At 37.7% G+C, this 26,671-nt stretch overlaps 1 protein-coding gene across 1 annotated transcript in view; it reads right to left on the bottom strand.

Annotated features, from left to right (window-relative positions):
- The window catches only part of LRRC1 (leucine rich repeat containing 1), a 183,696-nt gene that overhangs the window by 21,696 nt on the left and 135,329 nt on the right, over positions 1–26,671 (bottom strand). Inside the window, exons 8-11 of the mRNA XM_056818409.1 lie at positions 25,415–25,559; positions 17,629–17,747; positions 14,875–14,958; positions 897–1,012 (exon numbers count right to left, since the gene is read on the bottom strand). Of these exons, the coding sequence (XP_056674387.1) occupies positions 897–1,012; positions 14,875–14,958; positions 17,629–17,747; positions 25,415–25,559 (464 nt within the window). The remainder of the gene's footprint in view (positions 1–896; positions 1,013–14,874; positions 14,959–17,628; positions 17,748–25,414; positions 25,560–26,671) is intronic.

Raw genomic sequence — 26,671 nt, 5'->3', positions numbered from 1 at the left:
TTGCACCTACACATGTGAGTAATGTAGGCACACTATACCTATTTATTACATGTGTGTATAATATGTGTGTATAATACATGTATATAAATATGTGCATGTATATAAAACATATATGCATGTATAAATATATGTATAAAACACAAGTGCATGTGTATATAAATATGTGTACATGTGCATAAAATATGTACATTCAAAATACATATACAATGCATGTGTGCATAAAATGTGTATGCGTAGAAAACATGTGCACAAACACATATTATTTGTGTGTATAAATATGTACATGCATGTATAAAATATGTGCACAAAATACATGTGTATAAAATGTATATATCTAGAAAAGATATGTGTGCATCTATGTATATAAAATATATGTGTATATGCATATACATATATGTGCACACATATATGCATATTTGTGTTTAAAATATGTGTATGTATATAAATATGTGTGCATATACTGCATGTGTACAAAATATGTGTATAATAGTTATCTGTGTATACATATAAATGCATGCATGCATTATAAAATGTGTGTACACGTGTGTATATGCACACATACATGTGTATAAATATATGCACATTTGTGTTTAAAACATGTGTGTATGTATATAAAATATACATATGTGCATATACTGTGTGCAAAATATGTGTATATGTGTATAATAGATATCTGTGTGTACATATAAAATATATGTATGTATGTATGTATGTATAAATATGTGTATATATGTATATAAACAATATATGTGTATGCATGTGTATAAATATATAGTGTCTATATAATAAACGTATTTTATTATATATTATGAGTTATATACAAAATATATACATATATGCACATACATACACAGACATGTATATCTTCCCAACCAAGCAACCAAGGAACGGCTTACCTATTTCCAGCAACATCGAGGACGTGAAGTTCTGTTGCTTGTGACACTTCTGAGGGTATCCGACTTAGTCTGTTGTCCCGCACAGAGAATACAGTGAGACTGCAACACCCACCAATCTGGAGTTAAAAAGAAAAGACAGCTTTTCCCCTTCTGCACTTGAAAATCTATTCTACAAATACACCGACAGAATGTATAATAGGGTAGGACATGAGGACTGTGTCACCATAACCATCGGTCAGAGTTAATTATGCACTCAGCTTAAGGTTTAAATTGAACCATGAAAGCTTTCTAATTCCCTTATTTTCACAAATGCCTTTTCAACACACTAACAATAAGTGACTCTTGATTCAATAACCTCCAAATAGCAAGGTTAAATAATTTCATTAGGAAACAAAGACATTATTTTTCCAATTCTAATAAAATTGTGAACTTTGCTTTCAAAGAAGCACCCAAGGACCCAGGATGAGCAGTGGTTTGCTAGGTTATTAACGGCTGAAAACTTTCAGATATAAGCCAGAGAATGACTAAAAAAAAAAAAAAAACAGACTGTCCATTACAGGAAATTCTACTTTCTTGGTTAATATAAGGATATATAGGAATATAATAAAAATTTATGGGAAAATGTTCAAATAAGTATTATTAGAAGTGTCAGAATGTAGAAATGTCCACTAGAGGAGGATCATCACAACAATTTCTGTTCATTCTCTCCATTTCTTAGCATATGAAGGCTTACTTTCTTTGTTCAGGAGTTTCAGCAACACAAAAGTAAATTTGGTAAACAGATTTATGAAATGTTTAGCTGGGAGATACAGCTAAAATATACAAATAAACATAACTGTATTCAACAAATCCAATCACCATCTAAAAATGTAAGCAATTAAAGGTCACGACTCTATATAATCTTAAAAAAAAAACAGTTAAGAGATTCAATTAGGCAAAGTCATTTGTATTTCATATAAAGTTAGGGAAACTGATGAAAATTTTTATTCCTAAATTCAACATCTTAAAGAACCTCAGGGGGAAAAAAAACCATACCACATTTTTCCTGTGGTCTATATCCGACTAGAAGCAATTACTAGAATAGGTTTATAAAGGAAACTATTGATGTCTCTCTGAGACATGGAAGAATTCACCAAAGGACTCCCTAAGTGAGAGGAAACAAAAGAAGTTTGTATTCTCTGCTTTCTAAAAAAGCTTTTCTAAATTTTTCTATTAGAAACCATTGTTTTCAAAAAAAGAAGAAGAAGAAGAAAAAGAAGTAAGAAGAGATATCAACTTTCTACCACAGCATAAGTCCTTTTAGCCACAGGATATTTTTATTCACATTATACCAGATCTGGGATCTTACATAATTTTAAATTTTCTTTCCTAAGGATAAACACAGCAAACTTCAAATATTTTGTCACCACACCAGAATCAGCAAATGTGTATGGTAAGCTTTTTTCAATGATGTCAAGCCATTATCAATGGAAATGTGGATGAATATTGCCTCTGAAAGTTAAAAGTCCTGGATTCAAATCTCACCTTAGATAACTGTCCCTCAGTTTCCTCATCGGTAAAATGAGGGGTTGGATGAGATGATGATCTAAGGTATCTTCTTGCGCTAAGGGAAGGGAATAAGCATTTAAAAAAAAAACCCTTACCTTCAATCTTAGAATGGATACCAAGTATCTGTTCCAAGTCAGAAGAGTGGTAAGGGCTAGGCAATGGGGGTTAAGCAACTTGCCCAGGGTCACACAGCTAGGAAGTGTCTGAGGCCAGATTTGAACCTAGGGTCTCCTGTCTCTAGGCCTGGCTCTCAATCCACTGAGCTACCCAGTTGCCCCCACCCCCCTACTCCAATTAATTCAGTTTTGTTCCTTCATTAACAACCCTGCAACATCAGGCTAAAAAACAAGCCAAAAAACTTCCCTATCTATTGAGGTTCACCTATCAATTTCCTATTAATTCAGTTTTGTTCCTTCATTTACCAACCCTGCAACATCAGATTAAAAATAAGCCAAAAAACTTCCCATTTAGGTAAATTTTTACTAAAATTTGAGGTGTTTATATATGTTGTGTATGTCAACTATATATAGACTAGCTAAATTTATCACCTTTACTTAGTGATTAAAATTAAACTAAAAATTAATAAATTCTTTTAAAGTTAAAAATTATGATGTTTTTATTAGAGAGCCAACATCACATAGTGGAAAGAATACTGAATTCTGAGTCAGGCAATCTGGTTTTGATCCCAGCTCTTCTATCCACTATCGGTGTAACTTTTGTTTTCTTTCTCTCTCTGGACTTTTCTAATATTACATTCTTTGAAACACAAGAAGCTGCTTAATCATAAAAAACAGATAAGAATCAGGAAAGAGCAAATGGATTAATATAATAATTTTTTAAACAATATTAAACAGAAAATCAAAAGCCCAGAGGCCTAATGAGACTGGTGAAGAAGTTAATTTTAAAAAGGGAAACTAGTACAATTTAGTCTGTAAAATCCCTTAGACAGTTCTTGAGATATTTCTGGAACTTTATGAAGGATAAACTACAATATGTCTGCTCAGGTGTTATATGGAAACAAATTCAGATCTTCTGTTTAATGAATTTTGTTTTCATCATCACCATCACCACCCCAATCAAGCTGGCACTGTAATGAGCCGGCAAAACTGATGAAATCTTGACCACTAATAGCATCTCTCTTTGCAAATCTCTGCTATAAGCAACAGACCTTTAAACCTTCCCAACCCAGCAGCCTGGCTCTGAAGCAGGTCAGAAGTAATAACTCTAGAAAGGAACTGAGCCCCTAAGAGGGGCCTCAGATTCACCCTGCCCTTCCATGCCATGAAGAAAGCCCCTTGGACATTGGAGTCAGAGCATCCTCAGAAGCACAGTCTCCAGGAAAGGTTTTAGACCAGAAATAGATCAGACCAAACATCCCAGTAGAGTCTCATCCATACTTGTCCATTACAGGCCCTTAAACTTGAAACTGATTTGAGTATGTTGGGGCAAAGGGCTTTTGGCTCCTAAATCCACCTTGTTGATTTCACCCTGCTGGTGGCATGGGTTAATCTCGACTTCACAGAGATCTGGTTTTCAGAATATCTTCCTATCGACTGCCTGATTCTCACTTATCTAGACCTTGAAAGATTTCAACTTCAAGTGGTCTAAAAGACAAATAATCCCTCTGGATAAATTGCCAGGATAAAAGGGACAGGGAAGTTTTCTGTTCTAAATTCATATACATTTTCTCTTGCTTATTTGTCTTCAGTTCTCCATTCTCAATTCGGCCCCTTATCATCCGGTCAGCACCCAAATTAAAATCCAGCTCTTGTTCTTGGAGTTCTTTCGGGCATAACGCAAAGATTTCATTTCACTTCATTCTATTCTTCGTCCATCCTTCCACCAGGTCCCTTACCCCTAGGATCAGAGACTGTAACCTGGAGGTTTTAGCCCTTTTATCTCTGGAACATTTACCCTGAGGTCAATCCAACCAGAGCCTCCTTTAGTTTACTATTTAAGGCAGACATGCTTCACTCCTATCTTCAAATCTGTTTTTTCACCCTTTTGGTAAGGAGGGAAGAGGTTTGGGAAGGTTCGAGGTGGCTCTTAGCTAAATTTTTGTTTTAAATACTTACTTCAGTCTTAGAAATAAAACTAAGTATTAGTTCCAAGGCAGAAAAGTGATAAGGGCTAAGCAAATGGGGTTAAAATGACTTCCCCAGGGGTCACACTTTTAGGCAGTATATAAGGCCAGATTTGAACCCAGGATCTGGCTTTTTAGCCACTGAGCCACCTGGTTGCCCCCTCAGCTATATCTTAATTGAGAGAAAGGGTTATGGCAAGCAGAAATGAGAAAGGCATAGAAGATATACAAAGAATGGCTGTTTGGAACAGAGCATGTCAATTGGGCATAAGTAAACTTCTGTTATTTTATTTTATTTTTTTAACCCTTACCTTCTGTCTTGGAATCAATTCTGTGTATTGATTCCAAGGCAGAAGATTGGTAAAGGCTAGGCAATGGGGGTTAAGTGACTTACCCAGGGTCACACAGCTGGGAAGTATCTGAGACCAGATTTGAACCTAGGACCTCTTATCTCTAGGCCTGGCTCTCAATCCACTGAGCTACACAGCTGCCCCCAAACTTCTGTTATTTTTTGAATCATTGTTAGCTTTTAATGTGTCTCTATCTTTCCCTCACAACTAGAAGGTAAGTTCTTTGAAGGCAAATAAGATAAGGCTGTTTTAAAAAAAAATTCTCATAGTTCCTTGTATACAACAGGTGATAAACATTTATAGAGAGAAGCCTCTACCTCTTATGAAGTCAGTTTTTTCAATTGCCTAACTGGAAATTTCTGTTTCCTGGAATGATTCACTGGAGATATTTGTTATTTGGCTTTTTTTTTTATGTGATATTGTGGGCTCCATGTTCTACAAAGCTCTTGGTATGTTATTTTTTTTTTTGAGAAAAATAGTGTGCATTATCCACCAAAGCATCTTTTTAATATGATGTATTTATATTCTTGACTTCCTTAATGTTTTTTTCCATTTCCTTTCCCACCCTAAACTCACACCCATTAGACATTGTCCAGGGGCGGATGGCATTTGTGTCAAGAGAACCTGGTCTACCCTGTGTACTGTCAAAGCAGCCTATGTGACCTTTTGATCTCTTAATTGTTACCCCATTTCTGTACTCCACCACTGCTTTTATAAGCTAATGCCAGCAAAAAAGCACATGTTGTTGTGAAGTATCCAGGGGACATCCCTTAGTCATCCTTTCAAAGTCATATTCCCAACTCTCAGGACCTCTGTCTGCTTCGCAAATGTTTATACAAAAAATTAAAATGTTAAAAAAATTAAAGATCTCTTTGCTTTTCAAAGGTGAAAAGCTTTCCAAAGCAATTGACTTTGTGGAAGCAAAAACTTGCCTATAGTTTTCTTAAAAATGAGTAAACGGATGAATCGCCAACTAAACTTGTGAGAGGGGGAAAAAAAAAAACAAAACCAGTCTTCTTAGATATTTGACTCATTAATTTACCTAGTCAGATGAAATCCATTACTGGCCTTCCCTTTACTTCTCTATTTCACTCTACCCCTTTAAAAAAATCCACAAACAATATTAGAGCCGGATGACAGGATGAAAAAGAATTTTGTTTCAATAATAACAAAACATGGCGTTGTCACACATTTTTATAGCAACTCTGTATTATTTTCTATTTTTCATATACAAATTTTGGAGTGTTAGTGTTCTTTAGTTGTTTTTACTTGTGTCCAACTCTTAGTGACCCCATTTGTATTTTGTTTTTTTTTTGTTGTTGTTTTTGCAAAGATACTAGAGTGGTTTGCCATTTCCCTCTCCAGCTCATTTTACAGATGAAGAAACTTGAGGTAAGCAGGGTTAAATGACTTGCCCAGGGTCACACAATTTGTAAGTGTGTGCAGCTGGATTTGAACTCATAAAGCAGATTCCAAGCCCAGTGCTCCATCCACTGTACCACTTGGCTGAATAGGTTGAATGGTTGAAAGGAAGGTCAAGTTTCCATTTGTTTTGACTTTTTTAACTGCTTTGCTAGTTAGATCAGAAAGTCAATTTGAATTGCATTATCTTACAAAAAAATAAAGACACTTTGACTGGAAAAAGAGCAGGCTCTGAAGCTTGAACATTTGGGTTTGAATTCTGCCCCTGACCCTGAGCAAATGGCTTAAACTCTCACTGCGCCCAAACAACTCTTTAGGATGGTAAGTAGCAAAAGAGATGCTGAAATTTATTGGTTAGGGAAACATGGAAGGAATTACAGAGCCAGATTTATTAATCAATGCCCCATACCCAAACGGAATAAATTCATTAAGTAAAATCTGTGCCCTCCGCCCCAAACCTGATGAGGCCTGAAATATGATCTTAGAAACTAGAATATTCTTAGTCACTTTTCTATCAACATTCAAATACTGTTCAAAATGCTGCCCTCCTCATGAATGAGACAGAAATCACCAGAACCAACACAGGCTTAGTTTCTTTTTTTTTTTTAAACCCTTATCTTCCGTCTTGGAGTCAATACTGTGTATTGGCTCCAAGGCAGAAGAGTGGTAAGGGCTAGGCAATGGGGGTCAAGTGACTTGCCCAGGGTCACACAGCTAGGAAGTGGCTGAGGCCAGATTTGAACCTAGGACCTCCCATCTCTAGGCCTGGCTCACAGGCTTAGTTTCTTGACAGCACTACATTTACTAAGCACCTTTTACATGCTGTTCTCCTGCTAGATCCTAGAGATACAAAGATGAATAAGGATTGTTACGCAGAAATTAAGGGGCAACTGAGGTCAGGCAGTCTGATTTCATGGAGGATCATGGTCAGAAAGGCCAGCAGGATTGAGGATATTGGGGCCTGGAAGGAAGAATGAGATTAATAGGTGAGATTTATCCAGCATTGAGATTGGAATGGAGGAAGGATAAGAGGAGGGAAGGAAGGGATTCAGGGGTGGGCAAGAGCTCATTTTTGACAGCAGAATCAAGACTATGGAAGGGAGGAAATGAAGCCAAAGGACTGGAGGTTATGATGAGGATGGAAGTAGGTGCAGAGAGACGGGGTCTATGAGAAAGATGGGAAGATGGAGCATGATGCTGAAAGAAGCTCTCTCTGTCCCCATGGATGTTCTACTCTAGTTGGAGACAATTCAAGTGAAGCTTCACACAGTCATTAGTGCTCTTTCCACTTCAACCAACTTTATATTTCATTGTCTCTGCTCTCCAGAAGAGTATGAGATCCTTGAGGACAAGGACTATGTTAGATTTTATCTTGCTGTCCCCTGCCTCCAGCTCATTTTCCTCCAAGCAGCAGACACTTAAGGAATATAGTAGAAAGAAAGTCAGAGGTCCTGAAGCCTTTGGGTAGCTTTGCCACCTCCTGTCTAAATGATTTGGGGTAGGTCATTTAATTTGGGGGGTTCTATCTTCCCATGCGTTAAATTCGAGTCAGCTTTAAATTGATATTCCTCTGAAAGGAGATATTCTGGTCAGAGAAAGGGAATTCAGAGTGCTGGATTTTTTTTTTTATTTAAACCCTTACTGGAGATAGGTAGGTGGCTCAGAGCTTCCTGGAGACAGGAAGTCATAGATTCAAATCTGGCCTAGGCAAGTCACTTAACCCCCATTGCAAAAAACAAAACAAAACAAATCCCTTACCTTCCTTCTTGGAATCAATATTGTATATTGGTTTGAAGGCAGAAGAGTGGTAAGGATTGGACAATGGGGGTTAAGTGACTTTGGAAAGCAGTGGATTCTCTCTCCCTGAAGGTCTCCAAACAAAGGCAGGACAATCATTTTTCAGGTATGTCGTGCTGGGGATTCTTGTAGAGGTTGAACTGGGTGATCACAGCAGTTATTTCTAACTTTGAGATTCTGTAACTCTGCCCTCACTGAGCTATGGACAGCTGATACAGTGGAACTGGACAGAAGGCCTCATGGAGTGAACAGAGAACTAAGAGGCCCTGCTGTTAGAAAAAGTACTGAATCCTGAAGCTACTGAGGATGGAATGGACGACATCCAGGAAGATGGGAAGATGTTCTTGAGGTCAGGATAGGAGAGGGTATAATCAGAATATTCATAATATTCAAAGAAGGGGAATATGTTGAATGATGGCAGAAAAACCAGAATTGAAAGGAAAAACGAGGAGTGTGTTGATTTTTCCCCCTGGCTCTTTGGGATGGAGAAAAGGAGCAAGCCAGGCCTGGAAAGGATGGTGAAAGAGAAAAGTGGTATCCTCTGGAGAAAGCTGAGTTTTAATAAGTTCTAAGACCCATAGGAGGAAAGCAAGAGAAAGATGATGAAAAGGAGACTTCAGCAATAAAGTGTGTGCTGAAAGGGATGGGGGGATTTAAAAGGCAGAGTAGATTGATTAATAGATTGGGAAATGGAAGTCTTTACTATAGAGCAAGGCCAGTAAACTAAAGCCCATGGACAAATATAGTTGTATTTAAAAATTCTTAGGTTACTGCAGTCCAGAGTTTGCTGAACCCCTAGACAGAGAGGAAAATAATCTATAAAGCTTTCACTTGCCACCCATGTTATGTAGAAGACACTTTCTGCACTCACAGGATCAGAATCTGATCCTCCATTGCACCATTCAGAACCAGCCTTTCACCCACAGCAGTTAGAGTGCATCAAGAAAGCCCCACTTTATTGTTATCAAACTCCCTTCACTTTCCGTATTATTCATATTCACCTGTATTCATTCATTCAAAAAGCCCTTAAGTTTTTTCAATGTGGTAGGTGCTGGGGACACAGAAATAAAAATGAAAATCGTCCCTGCTTCCAAGGTGCTGGCATTCCATTGTTCTGGTGCTAGTCAAGCTCTATTCTATCTCATATGAGTACATAGAAAAATTAGCATCAAGCAGGTAAATGGCACAAAAGAGTGGGAAGATCTGAGTTCAACTCCAACCTCAGACACTATGTGACCCTGGGCAAGGCACGTCACCCTGTTTGCCTCAGCTTTCTTATCTGTAAAATGAGCTGGAGAAGGAATGGCAGGTAAACCATCCTGGTATCCTTGCCAAGAAAACCCTGAAGGGGGTCACAAAGAGTCAAACACAACAGAAACAAAAGAACAACAATAAAAGTTCAAGTGAATTTCATCTTGAATTAATGGACCAACAAAGGAACCAAGCTAGGCATCCATCACTTGGCTACATATGATGTTCTGCCTAGACTGATTATGACCCATGCTCTTGAAGAATCTTGTGACAAGGGACCTTCAGGATCAAGTTAAAACCATCCATTTTACAGAGGAGAAAACGGAGAGTCCAAGATAGGAAATGCCTTGCACAGTTAATGAAATAGCAGAAGTAGGATCTGAACCTACCTTCCCTATCTCCAGAATCAGTATTCCATGCTGCCTACCCTGGATTTCCTGCTCTTCTTCTTGCCAGTACCTGTCGTTGTTCACTCCTTTCCCCTGTAACTGACTCTTTGTGATCCCATTTAGGGTTTTCTTGACAAAGATATTAGAATGGTTGCTTCTCCGGCTCATTTTACAGATGAGGGAACTGAGGCAAAGATAAGTGACTTGCCCAGGGTCACAAAGCCAGTAAGCATCTGAGACCACATTTGGACTCGGGAAGAGGAGACTTCCTGATTCCAGGCCTAGGAGGGGGGCACTATGCCAACTAGCTTCCTTGCCCCATATCTAGAAGGTTTAGTTAATTCTCTGAGGATGCCACTCTCTTTCAGAGTACCTATACATGGACAAGAGGATAGGAACTAAATATAGGGATAGACAATGTGGCTGGGGGGAAAAATCTTGAAACATGCTTGGTAAAGCAAAGAAGGCAAATTGAACCTTTCCATCAAAGAGGCAAAACCGTGCTGAAAATGGCGATTAAGTACAAGTGAGATGAGCCATCAAGTGTCATTTTGTTGTTCACAGAATACTGAATCACTTGGCAGTGTTTCATTCATAGAAAAAAAAAAACATTCTTGTGAGAGTGAAAAATCAGAATCTATCAAAAACACAGAAAGCTAAGTTGGGTTTGGGGTCATGCAGCCATGGGCTAAGTTCAGCTTAAGACAGACGTTTCCAGTGGTTGACAAGGAGGGTAACAGCGAAGCATCCAGCTGGGGTGAAGTCCTCATGCATTCAAGACACAAAATGGAAATCATTGGTGAGTCCACGAGCTGAACCATACTTACAGGGTTACAAGGTTACCTGACTTTTTAAAATTTCCAAGCAGCTAACAATTAAGAAAACAAGAGACATTCATTTGAATGGCAAGTTTTCCTCTAATACAAATATTGCCACAAACAGATAAAAAAAATATTATCATGAAGCAGACAGTACATATATTTCTCTTCCCCTGTTTTTTTTTAAAAGAATAACTCACAAATAAGAGCTGCTCCTGACTAAACTTTAATGCCAAAATAATAATAGACAAAACTATCTTTCAAAAGAAGCCAACGGAAGGGGGAAAAAAGGCAAAAACAAAAACACTGCACATCATATTACTGTCAATCGCTTCAACTGTGCAAGTAGAATGGGTGTGCATTTCAGCACTCCCCTCCACCCTCAGCATGTCAATCAACCACTTAGAAGGGCGGATGTTCAGTTTCACAAAACAGCACAGAATCCAACAATAGCAGACTTCAACTAGATAGTATGGGGCTTGAAGGCAGAGCCAGCACACACTGAGCCACAAATGCAGAAGGGGCTGCATACACATTCCAAGACAACCACTTTCACATCCCAGAAAGATCCAGGGAAGAAAGCACAGAAGCCATAGCAGCCACCACTATGACGCAGAGAGGGCCAGAATGCTCTTTGTGGCTTGGCTGCTCCATTTCACCCGTTTGGGTCAAGAGCTCAAAGGCATCCTCAGAACTGCCAAGCAGTCATCACCCAGATGTGTAGACAGATGTTCAGCACATTTTCCTCTTTGTTTATCAAGGGTGCACATGAGTAAATGCCGCAAAGTTCATTTTTTAAAGAGCAAAATATTAAATGTTTTAACAGGTAGAGGAGGGAAAACACAGAAAAGGGATAAAATGCAAAAGAAAAACTTCTTTAGGGGTTAGGAACCTTTCCATATATTAGAAATGGAAGCTGCCCTAGTATATTTAAGCTGGAACATGGTACTATAATCAGAACTTTTTAAGGATATTTAATATCAACAATAAAAGTTAATAAAGACAAAAATAAGAAAAATTCCAGAGTTGAATTCACAAGGAGGAGGCATTTGCAGCATAAAAATGGGTAAAGAAGAAAGAGTTGCTGTATTGTCTCTTCATGACTCTGTTGGAGGTTTTCTCAGCAAAGACACTGGAGTAGTTTGCCATTTCTTTCTCCAGCTCATTTTACAGATGAGGAAACTGAGACTAAATAATAAGAGGTGGATTTTGCAGGGATCCTAAAAGCCAACCAGTCCAACCTTTTATTTTATAGATGAGGAACCCGAATCCCACAAAAGTTACGTGATTCACCAAAGACACAAAGCTTTTAGAATCCACATACAGGATCATAAATAAATAGGCCACTGTGTAAACTCTTAAAAGGCAAGAAATGTTGAAGACATTCTCTTAAGGTAAAAATAGGAGTAAAGAGGACAAACTGAAGGTTTTGTAAGGAGAAAAAGAAATCTTAACCCAGATTTTGTTCTTATAAAGTTAGTTTAATCCAAGAGGGGAAAAAAAATCTTAATGGAGATTTCACAATGAACAAGAAAACACTGCTTCAAACCACTAGATATTTTAATGTTTTTTATTTGCACTGACTTAGAATTTAGGGAGTACTGAAAAGAACTGAGACTTCTTTTGATAGCTCACAATTCTTCAGTGCCTCTGGTGTTATCATTCTGAATGGTGGCCACAATCCCTTAATATAGTGCATATGAACATAGTAGGAAACTGACTAAAACCTGCAGTAACCCTTATCAACCCCAGGACATAGCCAGGAAGTTATTTTTGTGTATATTCCAGATAACTGACCAATTTGGGGGAAGAGGGGATTTGTGTCTCTCTCCCTTAAAATATAAGCATAGACAAAATTCAGATTAATTATTGCTGTGGAAAGACAGATCTGGTTTGGTATGAGGAAACACTTCCTAAGATTTTAAGCTGTCCAAAAATGGAATCAGCTTTCCAAAAAGGTAGAGAGCTTCACAACCTAGCAGAATTGTGGAAGCTGAAAAACAACTTCAAAGGAATATTGTTGAAGGGATTCCTGTTCAAGTAGGTTAGACTAGACAGGTTGAGTGGACCTTTCCAAATTCTGAGTTTCTGTGATTTTATGAGGACTTTAATGAGTTGTGTTCTATATGGTTAACTTAGGCTTCCTTTGTCAATTTAGGCTTAAGCCTTCATTCTAGGAACCAGCCTTACTTAAATATGAATAGTGGTATTAGAAATGCTCAGTGAATTATCATCTATTTGCAAATGCTGAGAACAATTCCAATTATAAAGCCCTTGGGTATAAAATCCTCTTCCTCTGTCAACATAAAATAAGAAATCTTTAAAAATTAAAAAAAGTCATGGAGGAACCCAAGCAGGAGCTCTGGGCCCTAGAAGGTAGCCTGTAGCATTGTAGGTGGATGGCCTGGAATGAACTGAGCTGAAGGGGAGGAGGGATCTTAAGAACCTAAAGAGTCCAAGGACAATCTGCACGGGAAAAGATGGGGAAAGGGAGCTGCCTGAGCTTGATCAAGAGTTACCTTGGAATTATGAAAGCAAAGCACTTAATTTGAACTGTCTCCTGAGAGCACATAGTTCTTGAAGATAGACCTGGATCAATCTGCAGAAAGACAGATATCTTAATATTTGAGGTGAGAGGGAGATAGTGGGAAGCAACATTGGAAATAAAGGAAAAATAGGATCTGGATACAAAAAAAAAATTGTTTTTAAACCCTTACCTTCCATCTTGGAGTCACTACTGTATATTGGATCCAAGGCAGAAGAGTGGTAAGGGCTAGGCAACGGGGGGGTTAAGTGACTTGCCCAAGGTCACACAGCTAGGAAGTGTCTGAGGCCAGATTTGACCCTAGGACCTCCCATCTCTGGGCCTGGCTCTCAATCCATTGAGCCACCCAGCTGCCCCCTGAATACCAAAAATTTTAAAGAAAGAAAATATCTTAAATCAAGGGCGGTAAATAACTGACAACAACCCCCTTGGACAGACAAGTAGAGTTAATTAGTTGCTCACTAGCAGCTCCATGATGAAGTAAAAAGATTGATGATATGGGTTAAAATTAGCCCATAACTCTAAAAATCACCAGTTCCATGTTACTCCCCTGCAAATACAACCTCTCCCCAATCTCTTGGGTCCACTACATCCATTCAATCAACCCTACTCCCCATTCTCACCAGGACCTTCAAACCCTCACATCCTTCCCACATTGGTCCTAACTGTACTGGGATTCTTCCCCAAGTTAGTAACTCATGGACAAATCACTAGCATACCAGCCTCTCTGGACCTTTCAGTAGGACTGTGGGGCAATTCCCTGTCCTAGATAGTATCTGCTTTATTAACCTTTGCTTCTAGAATATAGACTATTGCTAGAGAAAAGAGTCCCATTATCTTGTCATTAGTCCTTGCTCTTCCTTATACTTCCTCTCCTGAAGTATCTCTGACTATCCAAATAACTCTCTTTTCCTTATTCTTCACTTAGGCTCAAGGCTCATTTTTTCAACTGTCTACAAACGTCTGTTTTAATAACAACAATTTATTATTGTTAAGAAAATGTGCTTTATTTACTACCTATCCCAAAGGATTTTCAAAAAATTCACAAAGACTAATTTTTCAACAGATAAGAAATCTATCTCACTGTCTTCCTCCCCAAACAGGATTTTCTACCCATTTCTCTCAGTGATACCAATGTTCTCTCTGTCTCCCAAGGTTGAAACCTTAGAGTCAATTTCAATCCATCCTCTTTTATCTCTCACAAATCTTATTCATTTTTTCTTTTTCTTTCTAAAAGTCCTTTCTTACTTTATAGTTCTTTCATGCAAGTAATCATTCAATCAACAAGGATTTACTAAGTACTCAGTATGTGTCAGGTACCATTTTATGCCCCTAGTATAGAAAATACAAGAATAAAATTGCTCCAGCCTTCAAGGAGCTTTTATCAAGAATTTCATCATTTTAAGCCTATAATGCCTTAACTAGCATCTCAACTTTAATCCCTTTTCAATATTAATCCATAGCTCTACAGAGATACCAGATTATTAACAATTGTTATTCCTATGCCCAAGGACCTAGAATGGTTCCATACTCTCTATCCATCAAGTTCACATTACAAAAGTCTACATTTAAAACCTACCAATAGCTGAATTCAGTACCGATGGATCCACCCTCGTCATCCATTTTTCCTCAATGCAAACGTTTCTGTTAGTGCAATATCATTATTGACTCTGATTCACTGATTAAATTTATAATAAAAATTATAATTGTCAAAACATTGAACAATTTTGCCCTTATTTTTTAATAGTTATCAATATCTCTATAAACATACATACCTCTTTTGGTAATGACACTAATTTGTTTCTGTCTGCATTCAAGTTGCTCAGCTTCTTTAGTTTTCCAATGCTTTTGGGCAAAGTCTGTTTTAATAACAACAATTTATTATTGTTAAGAAAATGTGCTTTATTTATTACCTATCCCAAAGGATTTTCAAAAAATTCACAAAGACTAATTTTTCAAGAGAAAACAATAGTTATTCTTTAGCTAAAGGCCTTAATGTGCATATTATATTTGTGATTACTAATATATTTCATGTTATCATACTATTATTATGCTACTTCTTATATTACATGGACTTTCACATATGGGGCATAAGTTTAAGTAGGCTGTGCTCTGAAATTGTTATGTGACTAACCTAAGTCTAATTCTCATTTCTGCCAACAAGATTAATAATAATAATAATATAAATGGGCTTTATTTAGCCTAGCTTCAAAGCTTACAAAGCATTTATCACATTGTTCTCATAACCATCCTGGGAGGTAGGTGCTATTGTTATCCCCATTTTTCAGATGAGAAAACTGAGGTTGGTAACAGATAAGTGACTTATACAGGAAAAATCACAGAATCAGAATTGAGAGTTCCAAGGTCATCTAGTTCAATCCTCTTGCTTTATAGTAGTTAGGTCCATAAGCTTGTCCAAAGTCATACAGATAGAGCTGAAAGTAGGATTTGAACCAAATTCTTTTGACTCTGGCATGGAGGAAAGAAAAAAAGGAGGTAAAAGGAATTATGAAGAAAAGTAAGAAAATGAAAAGAGAAGAGTGAAAGGAATAGAAAGAAAGTAGAGAAAGCCCTGGAGAATATATGAGAAGGAAGAAAGAAAAAAGTGGCAAAAAACTGAAATGAATAAAAAAAGCAATTATTGAAAGAAAAAAACTTTCTAGAACTTTCTTTTAAAAGTATACCATTGGGGAAATAGATGGCTCAGTGGAAAGAAAGCCAGACCTGGATGTGGGAGAAGGACCTGAGTTTAAATCCTGCTTCATTTAACTTTATCTGTGTTTCATTTGGAGGGAATTGGCATAGATGGGCTAAAAGATCCCTTCCAACTCTAAATCTATGTTGCTAAGTTCCAGGGACAAGGAAAGGCAGCAGTAGCAAAGAGTTAACCCTGCTATTTGCAATTTTTCTTAGTCTCAGGACTCCACAGTAGTAAGAGCTGCCAAGATGTTAATACCAGCTCATCAAAGTGTCTGATTAATGGGGTCTTACCTGGTAGGGCAAGACTTTAACCCATTGGTAAATGAAATTGTTTCTAACTTATCTATCACAAGCTACTGAGCCATCAAGGCTGGAGCATTCCATGAGCCTATCATTCCATGGCACCAAGGATGGTTGTAGAGACTAAAGAGCTCTAGTCCAAAGGAGCAGGATAAACTAGAGTTCAAGCTTACTACACAAACCAGGTAAAGTCTTACAATATGACAGTGCATGCATCATTAGTCTATCATTCAACAAGTATTTATTTTTATGCAATAATTTTTTTAGTCATTTCTGACCCTTTATGAATCTATTTGGGGTTTGCTTGGCAAACATAATGGAATGGTTTGCCATTTCCTTCTCCATCTCACTTTACAGATGAGGAAACTGAGGCAACTTGTCCAGGGTCACACAGCTAGTGTCTGAGACTGGATTTGAACTCAGGAAGATGTCTCCCTGACTCCAGGCTCAGTGCTCTATTCCCCTTGCTGTCCCATTTCTTAAGTACTTACAATATGTCAGGTACTATACTAAGAGGGGACCAAAAAGAAGGAGGGATGAATGTGAGACAGTCCTTACCTTCAAAGAACCTACTTTTTAATGGGGGAAATATATCAGAAAAAAGCTTTAGAGGGGAAGATCTTAGCAGGTCAGGTATGAGAATGGGAAAAACACTAGACTAGAAGTCAGAAGCGATAAACCGGGAGCCCCAGGGTCCATGTTCAAATTCCTGTTGTGCCATTGTATTTTACCAGTGACCTGTGTTATTTAAGACAAATCAGTTAACCTCTCTAAGTCTCAGTCTCCTTATCTGTAAAAAAAAAAAATGAGTAGATTGAATTAAAAGACCTCTAAAGTACTTCCTTTCTCTAGATCTATGATCCTATGAACTCTGCCACTAAATCACTGTATAACCTTGAACAAGGATTTTTCCCTCTTTAAACTTAAATTTTCTCATCAATAAAAATGAAGGATTTGGACTAGATGACATGTAAACTCTTTCTTACTTTAAAAATTTGCAGTTCTCTGATTATTCTGGCCAAGTGGCCAATTGAATGGTCTGATTTTTTTAAAAAATGTGACTATATATTTTTTCCTATAATACATAAGAAAATTATTCTAAAATGTTGCATTCAATAGCAAAATCATTACAGTAAAATGTCACTAACAAAGACAAACTGAGAGGGATAATCTAAATTTATGAAAGGTTTCCACTATTTTAATGAGTTTTCACTGTTGCAAAAAAAAAAAGCATAGCATCATTATTATTTAGAGAATGGACTTTAATTAATAAAGATAATTTGAAATGTGTATTTTCTAAGTCATTTAAGCACCAAGTGCTGAAACCCACTATTCTCTAAGCAGTTAAAATACTTTTAAAAGAACATAAAGAATAGGCAAATCTTTTCTTTAGAGCCAGTAAAAAGGTCATCTCAATCCAGGACACCAACAACTCCATGAAGTCTGACCTAAGGAGATTTCACTGACATGTCCATGCCTCCCTCCCTGCCATAAGAAGAAACAGAACCAAATAGCATGATCCCACTCACCAGAAGTTGATTTTCCGTCAGAACAAGCTCAGTGAGGCTTTCACATTCTCCAACTGCTTCTGTTAGTTGCACGAGTCTATTCTGATCAGCCTTTAAGATGGACAGTTTCCTTAATTTTCCTATAAGAATATAATTTCAAAATGAGTGGAAAGCATCAGATGGAGAAGAACTGGGGTGGGGAACAGTACAAAGTGTCCCAAAAGTTTTAATGTGGTCTCAAGCATTAAACTTAAAAAACCTCACTTAAGTTTTAATTTAGGACTTAATTTAAGGAAGTCCTGCCTCTGACACATACTGGCAACAGTCTAAGTTACAGAGGAGTTGCTGAACTGAGTGACATTGATAAAGGGAGTTTCCATACCAGGAATTCATGGCTTTGATGAACCCCCTCAGGCCCAGATGAAGGGAGGGGGAAAGCTTCAGTTAGTAGTTCTTTGATCAAACACTCAATGTTTTATTCATGCTGGCATGGGAGAGGGCATTTTTTAATATTAGTTCACTCAGCTTCTTAAATTATGAAAAGATATTTTATTTACCAAATTTAAAACTGATTCTTGAACAGTAGATTAAAATAGCACAGTAGCTACCAAGCAATTAGTTCAAAATGTCAAAAGTGGTATGTACTTCCTTCTTTCTCCACCTCTTAGAATCCTTAGCTTCCTTCAGGGCAAAACTCAAGGGCTACCTCCTACATGAAGGCTTCCTTTATTCCTCCATTTAATAGCAGACTCTCCCTTTTAAAATTATTTCTTTATTACTTTGCATTTACTTAAGAGCATATCGAGTAATTTCCTCCCAGGAGAAAGTAATCCGCCTGAGGGCAAAGAGTGTTTTGTCTTCATCTCTCTGGGGTCTATCACAGTGCCTTGCTTATTAATAAATGTTTGCTCAATTGAACTTTTCAAGGAATGGACCGTGCCTTCCTTTTCTTTCTATCTCTGTATCACTGTTAAGAACTAGGGGAGATACAAAACTAAAGATAAATGAGACAGTCATACAAAATGAATGAATGAATGAATGAATGAATGAATGAATGAATGAATTACAGGCAGGAAAATTGAAAGAATTTCTGTTAGTCAAGGGCAATACAATAGAGCCTTATTTAACACAGTTAACATATTCCAAGATTTTGAGTAAGTTGACAATTGTGCCTAAATAGTGAACCTTGTTATTGAATAAGTATTTCTTTTTTTTAAACATTATTTTAATTGGCCATTTCCAAACATTATATTGAATAAGTATTTCTTATATGAATATACCTAGGTACTTTGTAGCTTTTCTTAGGTTCATCAGAGCTACCAGCATCACTACTGCTCCTGTACTTAGGGGTTATTATTAATAACTGAATAATGTGGGGGCAGCTGGGTAGCTCAGTGGATTGAGAGGTAGGCCTAGAGATGGGAGGTCCTAGGTTCAAATCTGGCAAAGGGGGTTAAGTGACTTGCCCAGGATCACACAGATGGGAAGTGTCTGAGGCCAGATTTGAACCTAGAACCTCCCATCTCTAGGCCTGGTTCTCAATCTACTGAGTCACCCAGCTGCCCCCTAAATGAATATTTCTAAAACATATTTTGAATCATGTTATTCCCCTATTTAAAAAAAAGTTTTAATAGCTCCCCACTGTCCTTAGAAAATTCAAAGAGGTCTTAATATCTGGCATTAAGACCCTTCTGAATCCATATTATCTCCATCCCACACATTCCAAAATCCAGCCAAGAGACCTAATTGATGTTCCCACTGCACAAAACCTTACCTTTGTGCAGACTCTCCCCTTCACCTGAACTATTCTCCTCCTTCACTTCTGTTCTTGGAATTTCAAGGCTTAGCCAGAGGTCACCTCTTTTGAGAGGATTTTCCTTATTCTCACACTTGTTAGTATTCCACCTGAAATATTCTATCTATAGATATAGATATGTTATGTATCTACATATCTGCACCCATAACTATATTTTCAATCTTTACTTTCTATCTTACATTGATACTTAATATTGGTTTCAAGGCAGAAGGGTGGTAAGGGCTAGGCAACTGGAGTTGAGGCCAGATTTGAATCTGGATCCTCTCAAGTCCTGGCCTGGCACTCTATCCACTGTGCTAATATATATATATATATATATATATATATATATATATATATATATATATATACATATGTATATACATAAACATACACCTATATTTTTAAAAATACATATATGCATATATTTTTTAATTCTTATATTTCCTTATCTTTGAATATTTTGTATCCCTCCACAAGGTTCTTGAGGGAGCCGAAATAAGGCTTTTGCATTTAAATGCTCCATAGCCTAGGACACTATAGGTGCTAATAAGCACTTGTAGCTTGAATGTTAACAGTAAGCTTAACAAAATGCATCACATTGGACTTTCTGGAAATTTTCAGGCAAGGGGAAGGTAGAGTATTCAAACTAATGGTGAGAAATAATAATAATAGCTAACGTTTATATAGAATTACCACATGCCAGGCACTTTGTTAAGTACTTAACAATCATTATCTCACTGAATCCTCAGAACAACACTGGGAGGTAAGTGTTATTCCCATTTTATAATCAAGGAAACTGAAGCAAATATGGCTATCTCTAAGTTAAGTAAGTTAAAATTATAGAAAGTGCTTTGTGAGTCTTATTGTTGTTTTTCAACTGTTTCAGTCATGTATGACTCCTCATGACCCCTTTTGGGGTTTTCTTGGCAAAGATCCTGGAGTGGTTTGCCATTTCCTTCTCCAGCTCATTTTACAGATGAGGAAACTGAGGCAGACACGGTTAAGTAACTTACCCAGGGTCACATAGCTAGTAAATATCTGATGCTACATTTGAACCCCAGTCTTCCTGATTCCAGACCCAATACACTTATCTTCTGAACCACTAAGATGCCCATGAGGCAATTAGGTGGCCCAGCTGTACAGAACATTGGACTAGAACTCAAGAAAAATTGAGTTTGTATCTATTAGAAGAAACCCACTATTTAAACTATTACTGTATTTTGTGTATTGCTATGTTTAAACATTTGATGCTTCAAAAGCTGCTTCATAGAAAATGGACATTTATGATGAAGTAAAGGAGAGAAGAGACTTTGCTGAGAGGCATTTTGGCAGAGAGTAGCAAGCCTTGGATCTGAAGCATCAAAGGTTGGATTTAAGTCTTGGTCCCACCATTGAAAGCTCATAGCTTTCACAGCAAGTTAATTAGGCTCTCAGGATTAGTTGTCTGTCTTCCTTCCTTCCTTCCTTCCTTCCTTCCTTCCTTCCTTCCTTCCTTCCTTCCTTCCTTCCTTCCTTCCTTCCTCTTTCTCTCCCTTCCATCCTTCCTTCCTTCTTTCTATCTTCTTTCTTTCTTTCCTCTTTCTTTCTTTCTTTCTTTCTTTCTTTCTTTCTTTCTTTCTTTCTTTCTTTCTTTCTTTCTTTCTTTCTCTCTCTCTCTCTCTCTCTCTCTCTCTCTCTCTCTCTCTTCTCTTTCTCTCTTTTTCTTCTTCCTTCCTTCCTTCCTTCCTTTCTTTAAAAAATTTATTTATTTATTTAGAATATTTTCCCATGGTTACATGATTCATGATTTTTCCCACTCTTCTTCCCTCCCCTGGCCCTGAGGTGACAAGCAGTTCCACTGAGTTATACTCAGGATTAGTTTTCTAATAAATAAAACTGAGATTATAATGCTTTCCTTCCTTACCTACCTCTCAGGGTCAAAGAAACATAAGATTACAGATTTGGAGATAGAAGGATTCTCAGAAGCCAGCTAGTCCAACCACCTCCTTTTACCTGAGGTCCAGAGAGGTGACTGCTGACAGACATACAGACATAAGATTTGAACTCAGGCACTAAACTATCTCTGATTATTGTGAGGAAAATACAGTAGAAACTTTTTTTCCTTCTTCTTTTTGTAACCCTTACCTTTTGTCTTGAATCAATACTATCATTTCCAAGGCAGATGAGCAGTAAGGGCTGGACAACTGGGGTTAAGTGACTTGCCCAGGGTCACACAGTTAGGAAGTATCTGAGGCTAGATTTCACTGTGCAAATGTTAAGACTCTCTAAACGAAATGACTGTAAATCGGGTCTAGAAAAAGAATGAAGGTGCCCTTTGCTATTTACTGAGAGCAGTCAAGATTAATGAGCCCTTTCCACAGCAAAGTCAGAATATAGTCTCTACCTTAAAGATCAGACAATCACCCTGGAGGAAAAGAGCGTCAGCCTCCTCTGGTCCAGCACTGTCACAGAGAGTGGAAGCCACTGTTTTGTTGTCAAAAGGTGCCACTAGATCCTTGTGCAAGCCTGTGCAATCCTTAATTCTCTAATGATGTTCCCAAGGGCTTACCACCTTCCCTGGGTGACAGCACATTGCCATTAACTACACAATGCATGCAAAACCCCTTCCTGTCTAACTTCAGGGTTTTCTATCACTTCCAAGTTTTTCTTTTTTTTTTTTTAATCATTTTTTAGGGAGAGAGGGAGGGTCCAAACTTGTGATTTAATTTGTGTCGGGCAGAGCCCAGGTCACTCAGAATGGGGAGCCTACAATGGCAGAGAGTATGATTAGAGTTTTGCCCAGTGACCCATAAGCCAGTTATGTGTCAGAAGTGGGAACCAGGTCTTCTCCGCTCTGAGGCCAACGCTTATTCATTCACTCACACAGTCTCTCATCCATTACCAGAGGATGCTTAATTCTCAATGAATGCTTCATCTTACGTTTTCAAAATCTGGGTTTTCTTTTGGCCAACTTTCTAAGCAGTGCATGAAGTCTCATGAATGTATTTACCCAACACAGCTCCATGCTACCCTGCAGCCACACATGCTAGGGCGAGAGCTAAAATTTAATGACTGGAGAATATCACAGATACAAGAAAAGAGGTAGATATAAACGACTGTGTGATACTGCAACTACAACTGGGAAAGCTGATTGCAAAATGATTGGTTTCGGTATCTGAAAACTTTTCCAAGTTTCCTTCTTCTCTTATCAAGTATTTAAATTTAATAGCAGTTATATAATTAAAGGGGGCAGTTGGGTGGTAGAGTGTATACAGCACCAGACCTGGAGTCAGGAAAACCAGAGTTCAAATCTAGCCTTGGACATTTACTAGCTAAACACGTGACTTGGGGCAAGTTACTTCACTCTGTTGACCTCAGTGTCTCCAATCTGTAAAATGAACTAGAGAAGGATGTGGCAAATCACTAGACCTTTGCCAAGAAAACCCCTAATGGGGTCACCAAGAACTGGACATGATTGGCACAACTGAACAATTTAATTTAATTTTTTTAATTTTTAAATTTTAATTAATTTTAATTTTTTAAATTTAATTTTATTAATTTAATTTAAATACATAGTTTCTTGGTTTTTTTTCAAAGTATTTTTTTTGCTAAATGCTAGAACCGCAATGGCATGTAGCGAAAAGAGGTCTGGTCTTGGGGTTGGACAATAAAGGTTCAAATCCTATCTCTGCCCCTTACAAAACTTTGGGGTAAGTCACTTAAGCAAATCTCCCTGTGTATACACTGTGGATATTTTCACTGTCTACCAGTTGAACAAAAAAATGATATAAATGTGATTCATTACTGTTCCTCCTTTGTTAATTTGTTTTTCTGAACTACCTAAGGGTAGTGGTGGAATCTTAAGTCTTGGGAGCTAGAAAGACCTGAGTTAAATTCTTACTTTAGATGCTGGATAAGTTCCTTAACCTATCTCAGCCTCAGTTTCTTTATCTGTTAAAAAGGAGATGACAATAATGCCCTACTTATCTCATTATGTTACTGTGAGATACTCTAATTAAAGTGCTCTGCAAACATTAAACACATCATATGTCTCTTTGAGTGATGATAATGAAGGAAACTGTTTATTCATGAGGGGAATAATTTAGCTTCTGCTTTAAAATCAATACTACATATCAGTTCCAAAGCAGAAGAGCAGTAAGGTCCAGGCAATTGGGGTTAAATGACTTGCCCAGGGTCATACATCTAGCTAATTGTCTGAAGACCTCTCCAGGTCTGGTTCTCTATCCACTGAATCACCTACCTATTAATTCTTTAAAGCCCAAATCAAATGCCACTCCTTTGAGAAGTATTTTTGGATATCCCCAGTAGGTAATGATCATTCATTCATTCAATCAATATTTATTAAATACTGAATATACAAAACCAAAGTTTAAACAGTTCCTGTCCTCAAAGAAATTACATTGTATAGGATAAAATAACACATACCCAGAAAAATAAATACAAAATATTCAAAGCAATGCAGTAATAGGGGAGGGGAGGGAAGAAAGAATGGCAAGAAAATAGGCTTCTCATAGGAGGTATCTGATTTGAGCTATGAAGGAAGCCTGGGATTCTAAGAAGCAAAGGTGAGGAAATAGAGCACATTCCTTGCCTGAAGGAGGAAAAATGCAATATGCCAAATCTAGAGTGTGAGAGGTTTTTAATGCCAAACCCCAAGAACTTTGTATCCTAAAAGCAAAAGGGAGCCAGTGAAGTTTCTTGAGCAGGGGACTAGTATGGTCAATTGTTTTTCACACCTCAGACCTTATATATCAGTTTGTTATGCAGCTCTTCATGAATCGTTTTATTAGTTATCAGTATTTGTATCTTCTCACCCAATGAACTATAAACTCCTTAAATGCAAATGTTCACTGAATCTTATAAGAAATGGCTTTCTGGGAGTAGGAAGGGAATGAAGGAGAAATATAGAAAGAGAAATGTAGGTGAAGTAAATTTTTTTAAAAAATCAATAAATTTTTTTAAATGGGAAAAACATGTTTGTTGAACAAAATGAATGAACAACATATATGTGCATCTCTCCTACCCAAGTAATCTGAAAAGGAATTAAGTAGGAAATTAATCCTCTCTTTATCTCTCTTTCACTCTCTCTCTCTCTCTCTCTTTCACTCTCTCACTCTCTCTCTTTCTCTTTCACTCTCTCTTTCACTCTCTCACTCTCTCTCTCTCTTTCACTCTCTCTCTTTCACTCTCTCACTCTCTCTCTCTTTCTCTTTCACTCTCTCTTTCACTCTCTCACTCTCTCTTTCTCTTTCACTCTCTCTTTCTCTCTCTCTCTCTTTCACTCTCTCACTCTCTCTCTCTCTTTCACTCTCTCTCTCTTTCACTCTCTCACTCTCTCTCTCTTTCACTCTCTCTCTTTCACTCTCTCACTCTCTCACTCTCTCTCACTCTCTCTCTCTTTCACTCTCTCTCTCTCTCTTTCACTCTCTCACTCTCTCTCTCTTTCTCTTTCACTCTCTCTCTTTCACTCTCTCACTCTCTCTCTCTTTCTCTTTCACTCTCTCTTTCTCTCTCTTTCACTCTCTCTCTCTTTCACTCTCTCTCTTTCACTCTCTCACTCTCTCTCTTTCACTCTCTCACTCTCTCTCTCTTTCACTCTCTCTCTCTCTTTCACTCTCTCACTCTCTCTTTCTCTTTCACTCTCTCTCTTTCACTCTCTCACTCTCTCTCTCTCTCTTTCACTCTCTCTTTCTCTCTCTTTCACTCTCTCTCTCTTTCACTCTCTCACTCTCTCTCTCTTTCTCTTTCACTCTCTCTCTTTCACTCTCTCTGTCTCTCTCTCTCTCTCACTCTCTCACTCTCTCTCCCTCTCTCTCTCTCTCTCTTTCACTCTCTCACTCTCTCTCTCTCTTTCACTCTCTCTCTCTCTCTCTCTCTCTCTCTCTCTCTCTCACACACACACACACACACACACACACAGTTTTTGGGTAGTCTGGGTGATGCATAAAGTACACAGTACATTCCACAGCTGAAAACAAGCAGCTGATTCCCAAGTTGGTTCACACTTACCTATGCCATCAGGAAGAACCTCCAGCAAATTCTGAGAAATGACTAAATCTGTGAGGGAAGCTAGGCCACTGATCTCGTCAGGAAGTCTTTCTAGCTTATTTTCTGAGACATCCAAGCACAGCAGGTTTTTCAAGTTTCCTATTTCCTACATTAATGACACAGAAAAAAAAAATCCTGTTCAAACATGCAAGGCTCGTTTCCACTGGAATGTACTAAAACAGTCTCATACCATTAAATTCCCAAAGGAAGGTTTAGAACAACATGTTTCCTAAATTTTGAAAATCACTTAAGCTAATGATTGAATCAAAGCCATAGAAACCTTTTCAGGAAAAACATACTACAACTGTAGAATCTTTCTTCTCAAAGCTGTGCTAGCACTCTAAAAAGCAATTAGCATTCTAGCATTTAGAGCTAGAAGGTTCCATAAATATAATCTAGACCAACCCCTTCATTTTACAGAGGAGAAAACAGGTTCAGAAAGAGGAAGAGACTTGCCAAGGATACACAAGGGCAGCATTTGAAACCTTGTCCTCTGACTCTACAATCAATAATCTTCCCACTATATGATTCTGCCTGCCTATTTGGCTATCTTCTTTTACAAAATTAAAAAAAATCTCATCACCAGTTTACAGATGATTTAACAAAGCTCCAAAGAATTTTAAAGACTTGCTCAAGATCACACAAGTCTATTGTGTAAAGGAGGGTGAACCTACAACTCTTATTTCAACGAATTCACATTTGGAATGGATCATTCTCCAAGAAGAGGCATGCATTTGACACTGTGATGATGCACTCATCTCTGCTAAATCCTTTTTCTGTTAGGGTTCTCAAAACCACAGACTCTAGTTAAAAACCATTCCATTAGAAGGTAGCTAGGTAGCTCAGTGGACTGAGAGCCAGCCCTGGAAATGAGAGGTTCTGGGTTCAAATCTGACATCAGATATTATCTGGCTTTGTGACTCTGGGCAAGTCATGTAACCTCCACTGCCTGGCCCTTACCTCTGTTCAGAGTATTGATTCTAAGCTAGAATCTTAGAATTCTAAAAAAATATAAACCATTTTGTTAAACTGGAGAAACATTTCAACAAATCACATAATATTTATTTTTCAGTTTAAAAATGGGAATTGAGGGCCTATATTATCTTGCTTTATTGAGGTCATTACATACAATTCAACAAATAACATGCAAAGCTAGGCAGCTAAGTGGTACAGCAGATAAAGTGCTGGGCCTGAAGTCACGAAGACTCATCTTCCAGA

Source organism: Monodelphis domestica, chromosome 2 (assembly GCF_027887165.1).
Source record: "Monodelphis domestica isolate mMonDom1 chromosome 2, mMonDom1.pri, whole genome shotgun sequence".
Taxonomy (NCBI): Eukaryota; Metazoa; Chordata; class Mammalia; order Didelphimorphia; family Didelphidae; genus Monodelphis; species Monodelphis domestica.
Note: the sequence above shows the minus strand (reverse complement) of the source record. Positions and strands in the feature narration are given on the sequence as shown.